Genomic DNA, 13,018 nt, shown 5'->3' on the forward strand with positions numbered 1-13,018 from the left:
ACTACTGGGCGAGAAAAAGCCTTTACAAATGTATCATTTAAGACCAGCGTGCATTCTACGTGAGGCACGGGATGTCCTTCCGTTGTTAGGAAAGCTATTGCACATCGCTCATTGCCCCGTATGACACTCCAAAATCGTCTAGAGTTATTTTTTCGCATATCTGGAAGGGTGCAATTGAAAAAGAAAAATTTAGATCGTTTCATTTCAGATAATTAAGTTGTGGTGGCAGATTTATAGGCTGACCAACGTTTATCCGACCGAGATTTGATAGCAGCGCGATAGAGCCCTTTCTTACGGTTAGAAAGACGGTTTATGTATCTGTTGTAACATGGGGCACTCGTATTTCAAAAAACTTTCTTGATACGAATGTATTTAAAGGTTAGTTCTGAAATTTTCGTTTTAAATAGGTCCCAGTTGCTTTGCACAGATCATTCAAGGTAATCGGACAAGAACTCATCTAAACAGAAGCACATTTCATTGTTAATTGCGTAGAAATCTGCTTTTCTGTAGTCACGTATTGTTTTGAGATGCTTTTGCGCACGTGAGAATGGCAGTGAAATCTTTGCTTGAATAATTACATGATCCCTGATACCAAGCGTATTAGACAAACAAGATACAATTTCCGGCGATGATGTCAAAAGAAGGTCAAGAAATGAAGATGTATTATTTGTAATGCATGTAGGAAATTGCACCAACTGTGTGAAACCGAAAATCAGAGCAGCTGTGTAGGAAATGGTCTGCCTCAGCTGAATTAGGCGATGAATATGAGTACGAATTTGACCATATAATGTCAGGAAAATTGAAATCGCCTAATAGAATGACCGGTGCTCCGGGAAACAAAATGTTTACGTGATTCAGGCAATCATGAAGGTCGTCACAAAGATTGGCACACCCAGAAGGAGGGTGGCAGCATACACCAATGACAATTTTTTTAAAAACTAGGTTGAGGCAACACCATGTTGCCTCTAAACTAGATTTTATAATAACAGCATAGCTTTCAATTTCCATGTTTACAGCAAGAAGACCACCGCCACATCGATTAGGCCTATCACAGTGAAATATTTTGTATTGTATTTTCTTTCACAGTAAAACAGCTCTTCGTTTGGTATTTTATCGGAAAGCCAAGTTTCGATTAACGTGACAATATCAGCGTTAGAATCGTTGATCAATACACACATTTCATCTTTCTTCGACAAAAGGCTGTGAACGTTAGTAGAGAGCACAATCAGGTTGCTATTGTTAGCGGAAGCGCCGCCACCCCTGGCTTTCTTCTAGCTGGCCGAGGAAGCAAGTGCGCAACCGGAACAAAGGTGCCGCGGGGAGAAATTGGCGGCATTGGTTGCGCGTCCGGATGGCCCTATTTCATATACTGCATCAGTACTGCAATCATAGCCGTAGCATGTTTCGTTAGCAATTAATTCTGTCCAACTGGACATAACTGGACATATCTGTCCAACTGGCCAAGCATTAAAGCACCTGGCACCCAACTGGCCAAGCAAACCATTGGAAAAACAGTTAATCGGCCATTTTCAACCAGGGCTGTGTTGACTTTGTTTCTGTTAACATTTTGAAATGACGCTTTTGACGATGAACTGTTATTCATTCGCCAGTTAGCACTTTCACTGCTCAACTGATGAGCGCCCAATTAAGAAATGCCACCAATGCTCTGAAGCGTGGGTTACAACTGGAACCATTCAGCTACAATTCACTGCAGTTTGGAAGCCACTGCAACTTTTGATAAGCCTGAAGGATATTGGGAAGCTTTGACAAAAAAATAAAACCATTTAGCAAGTACCGAGGCCATTCAGATAGCAGCCGTGCAGAAGTCAATTTTAGTGAGCTGTGACTGAGAGTCCCAGAAGGATGTCCAAGCACATTGAGAACCTAAAGTTCCAGTGCCACATTCAATCACTTCAAAAAATCTCATTTGGTATTCACATCATCACAAGAACTCGCTCTTTTTTCGACAAACCATTCTCATGTCGTTATATTACGCGTACATGCACAGTTATCTCTCATACTGTCTGCCATCTTGGGGTGATACATATGTCACACATCTTCATCAGCTACAAGTTTTGCAAAAGCAGGCATTACGATTAATTGCATCCCAATCGCCTACATCTCCCTCTGCTCCCATATTCCGTTCCCTAAATGTTTTCCCTTTAAGCATGTTATTCAATCATAAGCTGTCACTACTTATGTTTCGTCTTATAAGTACAGAGTTTAATATTCCAGGTTTTACTCACTCTAGCTTCATCAACTATAAGAACACAAGATTTTCAGCACCAACTCAATCTTCTCCTTCCAAAAGCAAGAACTAATTATGGGAAATTTACCGTCGCGTTTTCAGGCATTTCTGTTTGGAATTCAATACCATCTGATATGATGTTATCTACATTATTATCATTCAAGCATAGAACGAAGGAGCATTTCATGAACACTTTATCTGACGCATAGTATAATTTAATGAACCTAGAATTAATTAGATCTTGTGCTGCTTTACCATTATTCAATGTACTGCTCAATTACCGAGTCACTGATTTGTGCCTATAATTGATGCTTCTCCTCGTTGTTAGCTTTACATGCCATTTATCCTCGTTTGAATTTCTGCAAGTTATTTTTAAGATTTCTTCAATTATTTTTCTTCTTTTTAACTGTGTGATTATACTCGTGATATTATTAATAGATTTTTTTTCTCTCTTACCATTTATTTCCGATGATGATGTAGAAATTGTACAATATATGACCTGACTCACTGTTTGCCACGATCCTACTAACCCCTTTTCAAGTCTTGTTAGGAGGTCCCTCCGACAGTTGCTACTTTGGGACCTCCGAATGTGTACTTATACCCACCTTGTAATTGATTTCGTCAAAAATAAATACTGATTGATTGATTGATTGTTTGATTAGAAATATGACAACATCTCCTGCCTAGCTGTGGAGTTGTAATGCCATGAATGCACATGTTCCCTTTGTTTTACTGCTGGTTCTATAGCAGCAACTTCGGTTAATGTGTTTGTTTACCCCCTCTGCAGCTCAGTTCACAAGTCTGCAGTTCACAAGTCTGCAGTTCACAAATCCTAGTTGGTTCTCTCCTTCAAAAACTCAGCTCATTGTGCGACACTGGGTATACGGCACAAGTCCAGACCTTCTTGGATCGCATGCTTTCCCTTGCATCCACAGCAGATCACGTGACCTCCAACAATGAAGCTGTGCATGCGCTCGGACGCCTTGCATGCATCGTTACACCCTGGGCAGCACGGCAGCCCTGCCAACATGATTCAGACAAAATTCGGAGAGGTCATTCCTCACCTGGCTCTTTTCTTCCTCCATGCTTTTGCGCACTTCCTCGTGCTGCCTTTCGAGCTCGGCTTTCTTCTTGTCCAGCAGGCTTTTGATCTGAAGCAGAGACGAGTGTGGTATGAGCATGCCCATATGCCAAACCAGCAGTGCGATATCCCACAGACTGGTATTTTCATAGAGCAGTCATCGGGAGATACTATATTGAATTAAATAAACCACGACTGATTGGCCTACTTAATTTGCTCAAAGATTGTATATATCATTGCTTAGAGTGGATCGTGACTGAACTGGGCCAGTTGGTGCGATTACATAATGCAAAAAACAGTGGAAACTCCATGGACAAGAATTGGAAGCTGATGAACACAAGCGTTCACTCGCAACTAAAGATTTATACCGAAAACTAAAGATTTCGTCTATAATAACTGGAGTTGACTGGTGCTGAGAAATCTGCACACAATTTCAGATGGAATTTTTCTTTTTAATTACTAAACGAGTGAGACAATTAAGGTGTGGCATTCACATGCTGCTGTTAGAAACCATTGAATAAGCTAATGCAAAAGTCACTGCATGCCACTGAAGGACTGCGAAAGATTTTCGAAAGCTGTTCGGGTAATCCATATTTGCCGTTGTGCACCCAAGTCTAGCAGGCCTTGGAGCATTTTCTGATAATGCTGGCAGGGTGCTTCGAGCCTCCGATTTCCTACAATGCAAGCAAGTGCTTCCAAACAAGCAAGGCACCTCTCTATGTTGGCATCCAGTCACCGCACACTATGGGAGGCTTGCAGTGCCTTCCAACATATTTGTGAAAAAATGGTGTACCCAGCAATCACTAAGAACATGAACAGGGGTACTTTTTTGTAACAGTCCATTTCATTTTCTTCTGTTACAATTTATCCCGCCAAATGGACATTAAATGGCCATGGCAAAACGACAAGCATCATTATGCAAAGAACACAAGAGGTTCACAGAAGTATGAAGACTAGACGTCCTTCAGACAAGCGCTACCATTTCAACAAAATGAACTTGTTTTGTTCAAGGTGAAAACAAGTCGAAACGACGGTCCGGGAGATCTCTTGCTTGACCAGTGCCGAACTGTCACTGTGTGTGTAAAAAAAAATGGAGGCAGGGAAAATGCAGGGAAAATGAAAGCCACCCACAGTTCTTTTTCATGTTCCCTGTATAACTTTTACATGTAAGGCAAGATACTGTGCAATTTGCTTTCAATGCTTCATCAACATTGCAAAATATAAATGAGACACATTGCATCTAGTCAGTAGTCAGTAAGAAAATACAATAGGCTGTGCCCAAAAATTGACAGCTATGGCATCACCAGTGGCCAATGTCTTGTATCAATGTTCTGGTAAGTAGACATCAACAGGTGCTTTGGAGATCACTCTTGACTATCTAAGCATCTCATGCTCTAAATTTATTGCAGTAGAACGACCTCAACTGTATCCACCCACTTAGGCTGGTACACTGTGCATTCTGCTTGTCTGTGGACAAGCGGCAACATTACAAAGTGCCAAAGACATGGCCTTCGAGATTGTGTGCTACAGTGCTGTTGCAACAGTGGAATGCCATAATATTTGAGGCCATCCAAAATCCAATTATTACTTGCAAACTTATCATAGTGTTATGAAGTTCGAAGCTGCTTAATAAAATTGCAACAGAACCATTCCTGCTTTTGTTTTTTCCTTCTTTTGATGCCAAGTCTCAAAGGTCTCCATTACTCATACAATCTGTTTCATCTAAGCAGGAGCATTAATCCAAGCCCAGTCAGACTCACCCGTTGCCGCTCCGAGACAGCCTCACCAATCATCTTCTGCTGCAACTCTCGTTTTATCCTGCAGGCAGCAATTGGCCGCATGAACAAATATAACAGCATGAACAATCAAAATGCAACAAATGTTGATTCAATCCGTCAATATAAATCAACAAATAAAGTGAGGGTGAAATTCATTCACACATGCAGGGTGCCCAGCTAACTTTATGCCGAAGCTTAAATATGTGCCAATGCACTATGTGAGTATGCAACTAAAGGTCCCCAAGCAGCCACGGATATCCATGAGATTTCAGCCGCAAGTCCGAATGTCCGTTCATCTAAATACCCCTCAAGGATGTCCATAGGTCGTACGAGAAATGTCCATATCCCATTCGGATGTCCGGGAGACATCCTATTTTGAATGTCCGCTGGCTGTACATAAATGGGCGTTCCTAGGACATAAGTTAGGGCATTGATCAATGTCCTAATATGAAAAATATAGTTGGAAATCTTAAAGGTTCCGCAATTCATTTTACATTTTCATGCTTCTGCACTCTATTGAACACATAGTCCAAGTAATTTTTGTATGGAAAAATGAGTAGCTGATGCATCCTTACAACTTATTACGACAGTTAAAACGTAACAGATCTCAAAGGCTAGGCTTTTTTTGGCTGCAGAAGCAAAAAATACATCATAGGCGACATGTAGGGGCAGGCAATGTCAAAGGCTATGCTGTTATATGAATTCAGCAGAAGTGATTTCAGGGGCCGGAAACACAGCATAGACATTTCGTTTTCGTACACCACTTATTGCCAAAATAAGTAGTTATTTCACTGCCTAATTTGATATATAATAAAAATGCTTTAACGAAACTATTTATATGTGAAAGTTTATTTGCTTCTATTACCGAAACAGGAGCAGGAGCAAAAGGCTACAATTGGCATTCAGCACTGTGGTATATAATGTGAAATACATTGGTGACATCATATCGAATCATTGGTAGTGCTTGTGCAGTACAGAGGTAAACTTATCATCCAAATAAAACTGGAACAGATCAGCAGTGCGAAATACAGAAGACACACATACATTATAGAAAAATAATACAGATTGACAATGAATCTGTAGATACAATTTCCCCAAGTCTGGGAAATAAGTAACACGGTAAACATAAATGAATTGTGTAATTGAAATACAAAAACAAGAGCACAACAATGTATTACAGCATAAGATGCTAAAATATACATATAACCTATATTGCATTTCATGTGCTATACTAATGTGCATTTTCATGGATTTCTTAGATAATTTACCATAATCAGGTAAATTTAGGTGATTTAATAATTTAGGAACCTGGTGATTCAAATGCTGCCTGCCATAAATTGTTTGAGACTTTAGAGTTTCCCTAGTGTCCTGGCGTAGGCAATAGTCAGATTTTGATTCAGTTGATTTTGATGTATACAGTTTGTTAGTTTTTATACGTTGCAATAACCTATAATAGTATATCTGGTTTGCTTTCAGCAGAGTGTGTTTGATGAATAGGGTATGTGTTCTCAAATCTTGAGGTTTACCCCTGTAGTTTTCAAAATATCTACGGTCACTCTTTTGTAACACTATCAATTGTCAATTATTTTGTAAATATGTTGTACCCCATACAAGTAAACAATATATAAGTCGTGAATAAAACATAGAGTAATATAATACCTTTTCAAGCCAAAGTGGAATCAGATTTCTGATTCTGTTAGAACATCCCGTGGTTTTGCTAAGTTCAGCAGACAGTCTGCTCACGTGTCTTCCAGGACATATCACCTTTAAACCAAATGCCCAGAAACTTAATGAGCTTCTACTTGTTCTATTTGCACGTCTCAAAACCATATTGTTAACTTAAAATTTATTGGTTTGTTAATTGGTGCAACTATTATATTGTAGCGGGTAATATGCATGTGTGTGGCGTTGTGTGGACTGCCACAGCTGTGGCGCGAGACCCGAGCTCGGGCTGCTTATGCGAAGGGCTAGGACTCGTGATCAAGAGCTACTTGCAATCCCTCGAACGAGCTGCAATAAACCCTCTTTTATTTGAATGGAGGTGCGGGGTAACCTCGGAAACTGGAACTACGAAACCGGATGCTACCCACTGCTGCGACCATACCTGACAAAACCACACAGGAAGATGCACCACTGCCTCCGATGGTCATCGTTTTCGGCGTGTTGTGCCAGCGTGATCCTGCCACTTTTAGCGGCATGGATGATCATGATGTGGAGGATTGGTTGTCATGTTACAAACGGGTGAGTCAGTATAACAAGTGGGACGACGCCACCAAGTTGCACAGCATGCTGCTTTACTTAACTGGTGTCGCGAACATCTGGTTCAGAAACCATGAACACGATTTCACAACATAGAGCACATTCAAGACAAGTTCCGCAGAACTGTTCGGGTGCCCCGCTGTGCACAAGCTTTGCGCAGAACAACGCTTACGCGGGCGTGCGCAACATCACGGTGGAACTTTCAGAAGTTACATCGGAGATGTCACTGACCTGTGTAAATGCGTGAATTCGTCAATGGCAGAACAGGACAAGATAAAACACGTTATAAAAAGCATTGATGAAGATGCCTTTCAAATGTTGTTAGCGAAGGATCCGCATACCATGGCCAAAGTTATCAATTTGCGCCAAAGTTTTGACGAGCTACGGAAACAATGCATCTTGGCTCGGTATTTTGTATTCGGTTGATTTCTTTGTGCTAACTTGTTGCTCCCACGATGCGACTCTCGGTTGGGATTTTCTGTCACGCCATCATGCCGTCATTGACTGTGCATGTGCTGAGGTTCAGTTCTCCCTTCTGTGCAATTTGCCATCCCACGACATTCAAGTTCATGATGTTAGCAGGATCTGTGTAGCTTCAGATACTGACCTTCCCCCTCACAGCGCTGTATTTGTCCCTCTCTCATGCGCATCGCTTGCCGAAGCGATGGTCATGCTTACATCCACTGCCATCTTCAGTCGCCGCCAGCCTATATTGTTGCCTTTTGCCCTCCTCACGGTTCACCATGGTGCTGCAGAAATACTGATTTCTAACCCAAATTCATACACTTTGGCTTTGCACTGTGGCGAGGCTATTCGTGCCATCCAGACTGTGGACGCTGACGTTATTGTGCATTTCCCTATTGCTGATGACGTGGATACTGCCAACGTAACAGCACTGACACCCCATGTGTCATCTAACCAATGTTTTTTGTCGCTATATTGCAGATAACCTCGAGCCGACGCAATGCGAGTGGCTAATTACACTTTTAGATAATTTTCACGCCTCTTTTGACTGGAACCCAGCATCATTGGGCCGCACAAGTACTGTCTCTCACCACATTGATATGGGACATCATGCACCATTACGTCAGCGTCCGTACCGCGTGTCATCCACGGAGCGTTGTGTCATCACCGAGCAAGTTGAAGACATGCTTGAACGTGGTGTTATCAAGCCATCCCGCAGTCCTTGGTCGTCTCCCGTAGTGCTTGTTAAGAAAAAAGATGGCTTGATTTGTTTCTGTGTGGACTACCGTCGCCTCAACAAGATTACACAAAAAGATGTCTATCCTCTACAGCGCATAGACGATGCCCTGGAATGTCTACATGGTGCCGAATTCTTCTTTCGACTTGCGATCAGGCTACTGGCAAGCCCCAGTGGATGAATCCGACCACTCGAAGACAGCTTTTATTACGCCTGTATGAGTTTACAGTAATGCCATTCGGCCTCTGCAATGCACCCGCGACATATGAAAGGATGATGGACAATATTCTGCGAGGCCTCAAATGGAAGACATCCTTGTGTTATTTAGACGGTGTGGTACTTTTCTCCTCTGATTTCACCACTCACCTCTCTCGTCTACGCGAAGTCATTACTTGCCTTGCCACCGCCGGCCTTCAACTTAACTTGAAGAAGTGCCGCTTCGAAGCCCGCTAGCTGACCATACTTGGCCATGTCGTTTCCAATGACGCCATCCTTCCCGACCCTGACAAACTTCGTGCTGTTGCAGAATTTCCACGGTCGACTACAGTGAAAGAGCTCAGAAATTTTAGCGTCCTTTGCTCTCATTTTTGACGCTTTGTGCGCAATTTTGCCTGCATCACTGCTCCCCTGATGAAGCTCCTGGCTGGCCCTGGTGACCTTCGTGACTGGACTCCGGCATGTGACCAAGCCTTCACCACTTTGCATCGTCTGCTTACCTCACCGTCTGTTCTACACCACTACGACCCGAGTGCACAGTCCAAATTTTATACGGACGCCAGTGGTGTTGGTCTTGGAGCCGTCCTTGCGCAACGCAAGCCTGGCTTTCAGGAATATGTGGTTGCATATGTGAGTCGTGCCCTCATGAAGGCAGAAACCAATTATTCTGTCACAGAAAAAGAATGTTTGGCTAAAGTTTGGGCCTTGAACAAATTTCGCCCTTACTTGTAGGGCCATCCGTTCGATGTTGTGACAGACCACCACGCGCTCTACTGGCTTGCGTCACTGAAAGACCTGTCGGGGCGTCTTTCTCACCGTCGCCATCTGGCCAAAAAGGCTCGTCTTGAGCATGGTGCTTACAGGACGTTGGGCTCTTTGGCTCCAAGAATTTGGCATTCGCGTCATCTATCGCTCTGGGCGTCAACATTCTTATGCAGATGTGCTCTCCCGATCACCCATGCGATCCGACGAAACGCCACCCTCATCCATGGAGTGCCCGGTTGCTACGTTTGCTGTTACTGACATGCTGTCTGAACAGAGAAAAGATCCGTGGATTGTGTCTCTCATTGACATTCTTAACAGTTCTTCAGTGGCTAGATGCCCTCGAGCCCTTCATCGCCAAGCCACCCATTTCGTACTATGGGATGACATCTTGTACCGCCGAAACTATCAGCCAGATGGTTGCGAATGGCTGCTAGTCATCCCTCGCCATTTGCATTCCGACATATGGACATATTTCCACGCTGACCCACAACAAGCTCATGTTGGTGTTCTGAAAACCTACGAGCGGCTCTGCCAGCGGTACTACTGGTGTGGCATGTATTCTTATGTCCGCAAATACATTCAGTCGTGTGCAGGCTGTCAGCGACGCAAGCCATCTCCTCATACGACAGGGCCTCTGCAACATTTACCAGGTCCTGCACGTCCTTTTGACCGGGTTGGCATTGACATTTATGGGCCTCTTCCATGCACTGCTAACGGAAATTATTGGATAATTGTTGCAGTAGACCACATCACAAGATATGCCGAAACTGCTGCACTTGCTCCGGGTGCTGCTCGCGACATCGCTGCATTCATCTTACAGCATTTCATCTTATGGCACGGAGCACCGCGAGAACTGCTCAGCGACCGAGGCCATGTCTTCTTGTCCAAAGTTATTAATGAGCTACACGCCGCGTGCCACACTATTCACCACACTACTACGCCGTATCACCCACAGACTAACGGTCTAACGACTGGTGACATGCTCACCATGTATGTTGCGTCTGATCATTCCAATTGGGACGATGTCCTCCCTTTTGTGCCGTGCGCATATAATACCGCCACTCAGGCTGCCACAGACTTCTCACCATTTTTTCTTCTTTACGGACGTGAACCATCCACTACCCTCGACACTGTACTACAATATCATCCGGATGCCTCTGAATTCACCCCTCTTTCCGAAGTTGTTTGCCATGCTGAAGAGTGCCACCAACTGGCTCTCTCATTCATGTCGGGTACCCAAGGAATCCACAAAGATCGCCATGACACCGATCAGCCCACACAGTCCTTCTGCGTGGACTCTCACGTCTGGCTTCGGCTGCCCTTCCAAGCTCCAGGCCTTAGCCCAAAGCTTCCTCCGAAATATCATCGCGTATGAATTATGTCGTCGAACCGGTGACACCATCTTCGGAGAAACGCCGCCGTGGCCGTGAGACGGTTCACGTCAGCCGCCTGAAGCTGTACCATGACCATCTTATCATATCATCACCTTCCGTCATCAGGATTGCTCCTCTTCGCCGCGGGGGCAATTGTAATTGTGGCGCTGTGAGGACTACCACCGCTGTGGTGTGAGACTCGAGCTTGGGCTGCTGATGCGAAGGGCTAGGACTCGTGATCAAGAGCTACTTGCGATCCCTCGAACGAGCTGCAATAAAACCCCTTTCAATATATTTAGTTTTATTGACATTTAATTGCAATTTGTTGCTGTGTAACCATGAAAACAGAAGATTTAAGTAATTATTTATTGAAATCTGCAACGTTTGCAATGACTTGTCTGCGAAAAACACATTTGTGTCATCACCATACATGATTAAACTTTGAGCATTTCGCGGGTAGGAAAGATCATTGATGTATAGGTTAAATAACAAAGGTCTAAGTATAGAGCCTTGTGCAACACCTTGTATTATCTTTAGTTTCGGAGATTTGCTATTGTTAATTGATATGTACTGATACCTGTCTTGTAAATAGCTGTGAATTAAGTGGTATGCTGACCTTCTTATCCCATAATCATAAATCTTGGTCAACAAAATGACATGGCTTACAGGAGCAACAGCTTTTCTGAGATCCAAAAGGACACCAAAGGTGTGCTATCTTTGTTCAATGTTATTTATTATTTCATGTTTAATAGAGAGTAATGCTTCTCCACAGGATCTTTCCTTTCTAAACCTATGTTGCACATCAGACATAATAGAGTACTTTCAGATAAATTTTTCAAGGCGGACGTTTATGATTGTCTAAAAAATTTTAGACATTACTGTTAGTACAGATATGGGTCAGTAATTGTTAAAAGTGTAATCTGTGCCACCCTTGCACACTGGGCACACTCTAGCTAGCCTGAGTGCTTCCGGGAAATTGCCACATTCGAGCGTACGATTAGCATTATGAGCTAGAGGGCTGGAAATTAAGTCCATTACGTGTTTCATGGCAATTGGTATGATATCATCGTATCCTGCAGCAGCGCTATGTTTAGGTTGCGTATAATATCTGTCACATTGTACTCATTGATACTTGCATTGGGATGCATTGGAGAGCCTTGGCAATGCATGCTGTTGAACGACAGTGTCCTACAGCGATCCAATCCAAATTATAGCCATCGTTCCATCGTTTTAATGGTGGCAAAGCGTCAGTGCAGCGACGGTTTGTTTGCCATCTTCACAGCCTGCCCGAAGTCACCTGCACAGCTTGAGGTGTGAAAACTATATCTATTGCTATTTGGGCCATCCGAGTATCGGAACGTGTTTTGTTCACATGTGCCAACAAGCCCTGAGGTGAGGGGAAAGCCGTAGATGTGAAAGAAAGCATCACTGCAAACAAATACCATATTTGAGGCCTTTGGATCACACGCCGGCAGCCAGCAGTCAACAGCCTTAGAATTCGCAAGTCCAGAATGGTACAGTGGTGCATGTACGCTGCACACATGCGTTAACATGTATTGTCGTCCTATCCACGCGAACGTTTATGTGCCTTGCGGCGTTTTCCGCTATACAGAGGCTACCTCAGGAGTTAATGCCACTGATTGTAACACGATGCAACCCCCAACCTCGGGCTAAGAGGCAAAATGATGCAATTACTCTCTAGCACAGCGGGTATTAAAGGTCCTTATAGCATTGAATGAAGTTATGCTTAAAGAGGTAAAGAAAATTGCTTTTGTTGCTATTGGCAGACCCACTCGGCACTTGCCCTGTCACTTTCTCAGCAGCAGTACACTACTAGGTACTATGTAGCAGTATTGTACTAGTACACTAGTACTAGGGGTGTGCAAATACCGAATAGTAGATTTTGAGTAGAATACTAAATAGAATCAAGAAAAAGAAAGCTGAAAATCGAATATCAAAAAATTTTGTCACAATAGTTCACGCTTACAAATTTTGGGCAAGAAAGTACGGTGTTTCACATGCTCGGGAGTCTCCTAGCATTGCATAACAAGAATGTAGCAAGCTGTCAGTAACATGGGTACAGAGAAATCAAGATAT

At 43.3% G+C, this 13,018-nt stretch overlaps 1 protein-coding gene across 4 annotated transcripts in view; it reads right to left on the reverse strand.

The window, feature by feature from the left end:
* The window catches only part of Plc21C (Phospholipase C at 21C), a 571,303-nt gene that overhangs the window by 21,194 nt on the left and 537,091 nt on the right, over positions 1–13,018 (reverse strand). For all 4 annotated transcript variants that reach the window (XM_075698222.1, XM_075698223.1, XM_075698225.1 and 1 more), the window contains exons 23-24: positions 5,090–5,147; positions 3,313–3,399 (exon numbers count right to left, since the gene is read on the reverse strand). In XM_075698222.1, coding sequence (XP_075554337.1) covers positions 3,313–3,399; positions 5,090–5,147 — 145 coding nt within the window. The remainder of the gene's footprint in view (positions 1–3,312; positions 3,400–5,089; positions 5,148–13,018) is intronic.

The sequence above is a fragment of the Dermacentor variabilis genome, chromosome 7 (genome assembly GCF_050947875.1).
Source record: "Dermacentor variabilis isolate Ectoservices chromosome 7, ASM5094787v1, whole genome shotgun sequence".
Taxonomy (NCBI): domain Eukaryota; kingdom Metazoa; phylum Arthropoda; class Arachnida; order Ixodida; family Ixodidae; genus Dermacentor; species Dermacentor variabilis.